The sequence below is a fragment of the Daphnia magna genome, linkage group LG8 (genome assembly GCF_020631705.1).
Source record: "Daphnia magna isolate NIES linkage group LG8, ASM2063170v1.1, whole genome shotgun sequence".
Classification (NCBI taxonomy): domain Eukaryota; kingdom Metazoa; phylum Arthropoda; class Branchiopoda; order Diplostraca; family Daphniidae; genus Daphnia; species Daphnia magna.
In genome coordinates, this window is record NC_059189.1 from 6,679,007 (window position 1) to 6,685,006 (window position 6,000).

General features: G+C 49.8%; 2 protein-coding genes across 2 annotated transcripts; both read right to left on the bottom strand.

Moving 5' to 3' along the window:
* Positions 1 to 629: 629 nt before the first annotated feature.
* On the bottom strand, positions 630 to 1,043 carry LOC116929556. The gene has a single exon (XM_032936818.1). The coding sequence runs from the start codon at positions 1,041 to 1,043 to the stop codon at positions 630 to 632; it is 414 nt and encodes a 137-aa protein (XP_032792709.1).
* Positions 1,044 to 2,247: 1,204 nt separating this feature from the next.
* Positions 2,248 to 4,079, bottom strand: LOC116929557. Its single transcript, XM_032936819.2, has 3 exons — positions 3,597 to 4,079; positions 2,991 to 3,483; positions 2,248 to 2,876 (listed from the first exon to the last, which is right to left on the bottom strand). Exons 1-3 carry the CDS (start codon positions 4,077 to 4,079, stop codon positions 2,248 to 2,250), a joined length of 1,605 nt encoding a protein of 534 aa, XP_032792710.1.
* Positions 4,080 to 6,000: the final 1,921 nt, after the last annotated feature.

Below are 6,000 nucleotides of genomic sequence, written 5' to 3' on the forward strand. Positions count from 1 at the left end.
CGAAAGATTTCAACTGAATAAACAAATTGATTTAGATTCAAGGACACATAATACGGACAATGAATTATCATACCTGATGCAATGATAGAAATATCACTAAATGACATCAAATAACCGCAAAGATAGAAACCAGAAAATCTGTCAGAGAACAGAGACTATGCGTTTGCTCATGCGAACCACGCTTTCAGCAGACGACAAAAAGGGTGATAAGACTGACCGAGAGAGAAAAAGAAGGGAGGAGAGATAAAGAAAGGCGCAAAATACAATTAAACGTTGCCAGATCGGAGCAATGCGGTTTTCGCCGATTCTTTCTCCCCCGAGTCCGGCTGGACAGACGAGCTGGATTCTAGCAGGCAGAGTTCAGTTATCCCTAGACGAAAGATCCCGGTTGGGAGTTGGATATCAACACCTCGAACACATCCATCTGCGCCTGGGAATACCTTGGTGACGTTTCCAATACTCCACTCACCACGCCGAAAATTCTTGTTAATCTCCAATACGACGTCGCCCACCTCCAGATTTGGACGCTTGATCTTCCACTTCTTCCGTGCAGCCAATGACTGCAAATATACAGTCTTCCACATACTCCAAAACAAATTTAGCACCCGTTGCATGTAGCGATAGTGCTCTCAAGGCGAAGCATCGTCGAAGGATCCAGCTGGCGTATTTGACGTCGGCGGCCGATTTAGGAAATCGTTCGGAGTGAGCGGACGAAAATCCTCCGGATCAGAGCTAGCGTAAGTCAACGGCCGGGTATTTATAAGTCCGGCTACCTCATACAGCAACGTGCGGAATAGATCTTCTGTTGGGTATCGAAATTTGTTCCCTTCTTTCTTTAAGGCGTTGTACAGGGCCTTCTTGGTGGATTGGATCAGTGACTCGTGCGTTCCCCCAAAATGTGGGGTCCGGGCTGGCTGAAACGTCCATTTTATGCTGACTTCCTTCAGGAACTTCGGAAGGGCTTCATCCGCATACATCTTCTCCACTGCTTCTCGTAACTCTCGTTCAGCACCGACAAAGTTAGTTCCATTGTCGGAATGCATGACTTCTGGCTTTCGATACAAAGAGATGAACTTCCTCAGTGCCAGAAGGAAGTCTGAAGTCGAAAAAGATGGAACAAGCTCTAGAAAGACTGCACGTGTGACCATACACGTAAACAGCACACCCCATCGCTTGGCCGTGCGATTCCGAACGAGACCAACTTCAAACGTACTGAACAAATCGACAGCAGTCCGTGTAAAGGAGAGAGAACCGGAATCCAATCGCGAATCAGGAAGATCTCCCATCAATTGCTCGCCAGGCTGCGCCCGGGGTCTCCGACAAATAAAGCAATCCCGTCTGATTCGTTTCACTGCTTCTAGCCAGCTTGTGATCCAGAAATGCTGGCGAATATAAGAGAGGAGGAAGTCCGTACCAACATGCTTGAGGTGTTCATGGAAGGGGATGATGATCCTTTCGGTAAATGGATGGCTTCCGGGAAGTAGAGGTGTATGCAACTGGTCATACGGTAGTTTTGCGCGCCCAGCACGTCCTCCAAGCCATAACACGCCATCTGGACCGAGAACAGGAGCCAAGGCCAGCTAACTGGAAGTAGAGTGGAACTGTTTGCCCCTCTTGAGACGATACAACTCCTCTTCGTATACCTCCGACTGAACCGCCTTGACCAGCTCCTGGTATTTCTCGTCCAGCTTGGCTAGGGCTGGAATTTCGTCGGGTCCTATTCGAATCTCCTTCCAAAGACACGCATCCCTCTTAACGGCAGCAGAATATGAGCGGCTCGAGCGCATTTCTTCAGTCACGGCCATCCATGGAAGATCCACTGGCCAGCTATCTTCTGATTGAAGTAAGAAGTCCGGCCCATTCAACCATACTGACGGCGTTGGCTGTTCATCGAGTGATGAACGGGTGGCGAGATCTGCTGGATTTAATACTCCTGGAATAAAACGCCACTCTTCCGGCTCCGTGATGGTCTGAATTTCTCCGACGCGATTGCTCACAAAGACTTGGTAGTAAGTTGCGGTCGCTCGGATCCAATTCCGGACCGTACTGATATCCGTCCAGAGAAAACGCCGCTGGCTCGAGGATGGAATGAACCGTTCGAAGAAGGTGAGCACCCAGCAACGCAGCATTCAACTCCAATTTAGGAACTGAAATAGTTTTCTTCGGTGCAATCTCATTGGCTGCCTTGACTTGGCGCACCAGGATCCGTCCATCCGAGTAGACAACACGAAGGTAAATAACGGCAGCCTAAGCTTCCTCCGAAGCGTCTCCAAAAGCGTGAAGCTCAACCATGGAGATCTTAACTCGATCGGGAAATAGACATCGTGGCATCTTCAACGTGTTGAGCTGCTCTAAAGAGAGAAACCAGTTTCTCCACCAAATTTCGTCGTCACCAGCGATCAAATCCGTCCATCCGAGCCCTTTGAGACCCAGAACTCTCAAACGGATCTTAGCCTTGACGATAAAAGGCGATGCAGTCCCCAACTGGTCGAAGACGCTGGCCACTTTAATGACCAAATCAGCTCTTGAAAACGCGGAATCTAGCATCTTGTCCACTTTGAATCCCAGCAGATCAGCCTTTGGATCCCAGACGATTCCGAGCACCCTTTCTGTGCCTTCACCCGTGAGTGGATGAGAAGAGGCTGGATCAGTTGCCGGCTCCGTTCTCGATACTGCTCGCAGGAAATCACTGGAATTTGAAATCCAGCCTTGGAGGTTGAGATCTGAGCTGCTCAATGCATTCTTGACGGCGACGGCTTCCTCGACTACTTCTGCTACGGATGAGGCGGAACCCAAATAGTCGTCGATGTACATTCTCTCCTTGACGGCCTGGATCACATTTTCTGGCACTCCGGCGTCTTCTAAGATGCAACGGACTGTGTAGATAGCTACAAACGGTGAACAGTTAACTCCGAATGGGAGTCGATCCATTCGACAAACAATTGGCTCAACAGCGTCCTACTCCTGCCACAAAAAGCAGAAGTAGTTACGATCTTCGCTAGAAAGACGAAAACGGTTGAACATGGCCTCGATATCCGAGGCCCAGGCAATCTCTCCTTCACGGAAACGGGTGATGACTGCGGCCAATGATGGCTGCAAGGCTGGACCACTGATGATTGCGTCATTCAGACATTTCCCTTTGAAGGCAGCGGCGGCGTCGTAGACTACTCGTAGTTTCTTTCCTTTATATACTCCGTGATGTGCTAGAAAGTACCGAGCGCTAGCTGGATCCGGAACATGGGAGGCATAACCCTGGTCTAGGTATTTCTCAACGGCCGCTCGATAATCCTTCTCGAACTCTGGTTGACGTCTGAAACGGCTCAACTGGCTTCGAAATCTATTCTCCGCCATCTGACGATTGCTGTCTAAGTTGGGCTCTCCCTCACGCCAGATGATTGGTACCTCGTAACCAACTTCTAATCGTTTCGTTTTCTCCTGGACGATCTCGAGGGCTCGCTTGTTCTCGGGTGAGATACACCCAATCTGATGATCAGTTCCATAGTCTTCGTTTCGCAAAACCGACGCATTTCCGCGGCGTGATTGGCTAACGAGGTGCCTTCGGATATCTTGCAGCTCCGAACGGATGTGACGTTTACTCGACCTTCGACAAAACCTCGCACGATCCACCCGAACGCCGTCTTGGAGGCAATGGGCTCTTTCTCCGCTCCAACTCTTGATTGAATGACCGCTATTAAATGAGCGTGATCTAATCCAACTAAAATGTCAACTCCTCCTCCTGTCTCCCCGAGCGGAAGACTCGCTAGGTGGGACCATTGGGCTTTCTCCTTATGCCAGTCTGTCACAGGTGTTGGACTAGCCACCTTCTTCATAGTGGATCCTTCCAAAGACAGGAACTTTTCATCTGCGGCTTGAACCCGAAACTGGATCCTTTTCGAACGATAACGCGTGATTACTCCAACGGCTCCATCCACGGTTAGAAACTGAGGTGGCCCACGAAGCCTCAGGGCCTTGGCAAACGCACTGCGCATTAGAGTCGAGTCGCTTCCTTCGTCGATAAAAATGTTGGCTAAAACCCAACTGCCATCTTCGACCATCACTGGTAGTCGCAGGATACCCATTGCTACCCGTTGTGGTGCACCATTCATCGCTGTCGTAGGTCTTGCTTTCTCTTCACTCTCCTTCTCTGACGACCGGCCTACTCTGGTGGAGCCATGCAGCAACTGATGATGATAGTAACCGCTACCGGAATACTTGCATAGCCTCCGTCTGTCGCATTCACGAACTGAATGCTTAATTGAAAAGCAGCAAAAGCAAAGACGTCGACACATGCAAAATGTGAGACGCTCCCCGACGGAAAGTGATTTAAAATCCTCACACTCAACCAATCGATGCTCCTTCTCACACTTAAAACAGAACGGCTTACTGTTAAAGCGACTAAACTCCCCTTTCTGCCCGTCAAATGACTTGGCTGAACTCTGATTTGTCCGGGCTTGACGTTTCTGATTAAACTGTTTGTTCGAGGCTGGATTGACCTGGTCTGCTGCTATGCTGAAAGCGTTTTGGTACGCGGAAGCGAAGAACACAGCCAAATCCCGAAATCATCCAGACTCCGATCTTCAATCCGTCCTCGCCTCCCTTCATTCCAGGCCAATCGATCGATTTCTCGATCAGATCCGTTGTGCCGGTCTCCCCGATCCTGTTGAGATCGAATAGATGAGTGCGGATCCTCTCCGCAAATCGCTTGAATGATCCCGGATCCTGCTTTGGCTCGAGCTTTCCGATGGCTTGATGATGGGCTGCTCTCATGACGTCACGCCGTCCACAAGTCTGTTTCAGACGAACAAGAGCTTCGATATAAGCTGGCTCTCCACCTCCAAGTCCGTAGACTAAATTCAAACAGTCTCCACGTAAATATCTCTTCAGAAGCGCCAGCTTCTCTCCAGCTGACTTAGGAGTGTCGTGTACTAGCGCCCTGAATAGATCAATCCAGGAGAACCATTCGAGCGCCTTTCCTTCGAAAACCTCTAGCTCGACCGACACGGATGAACGCGCGCTATGAGTGGTGACAACAGGTGGAAGCAGGCCCGTACTGTATAAGTCGATCCAAGTGTCAGGATTTTCTTGATTGTTGTTGATGTTCATTTGACGTTGCTGATTCAACCCATCCCGAGCTGGAGGAATAGGACGTTGACTAACAGACGTAAGCTGGTCCTCTTCGGGCGGCTGATTCCTTCTTGGATTCTCTATTCCCAACAACCTGAGGGTATTTGGGCATTTTGGCATTTCATCCGCTTCCTGCCAGGCCCGATCCACTCGTTCACGAGCTTACTCTGCTCTCAGCATTGCGCTGGCGACCTCTTCCTGACGAGCACGTCCCCTTCTCTGCACTTCCGATTGGTCGATTGGAGGTGTTGGGTTCGGGATGATGTTTCGTTCGATGACCGATTCTTCATCTCCTTCTCGGCTGGTCAAATAGACTTGTGCAGCAGTGGCCAGCTCTCTCGAACGTGTGATGTAGGTAAAGTGATTAAAATCTGGTCTTTCGGCCTCAACGTCGTCGTCTTGGATCGACAATATCTCGGAGTGCAGCCGTGTGCTCTCCAGCAGCAATTCTTCAACGTGGCGTAGAAGTCCTCTCAAGGCTCCTCTTGAACCTCTTACATTGATCACTGACTTGATCTGTCTGTTCGTCATCGTGATCTGGCGACGCAACGTCGCTCTTCTTGACTTCATGGCTGCTAGTCTTTCGACGACCTCCTCGTTTGCTTCTTCTCCGCCAGCTGGCGACCCATCGTCTATGTTGGGCACCAAACGAAAGTGCACCGACGTGCTATGAGATGGTAAGACTTGAGATTAGATTCTGAATAAAGTCGATAGTCAGCAGGGAGACCCCTCTATCAAGATATAACGGCCGGTTGAAGACTCAACTGGCTGGACTAATGAATGTAAAGATGTAAATAAATCTTGTATGGAGCTGTAGGGGACTCAGCTTCGGTTCGAAGGACCGCTCACTAGACGAGAACCTGAAAATGATTGCGA

Coding starts and splice junctions, on each gene's coding strand:
- LOC116929556 (XM_032936818.1), bottom strand. CDS start 1,043: ATGCATTCCGACAATGGAACTAACTTTGTCGGTGCTGAACGAGAGTTA.
- LOC116929557 (XM_032936819.2), bottom strand. CDS start 4,079: ATGGGTATCCTGCGACTACCAGTGATGGTCGAAGATGGCAGTTGGGTT. Junction 3,484..3,596: donor GAGGTTTTGTCGAAGGTCGA/GTAAACGTCACA, acceptor ACTGATCATCAG/ATTGGGTGTATCTCACCCGA. Junction 2,877..2,990: donor TCGTCTTTCTAGCGAAGATC/GTAACTACTTCT, acceptor CTATCTACACAG/TCCGTTGCATCTTAGAAGAC.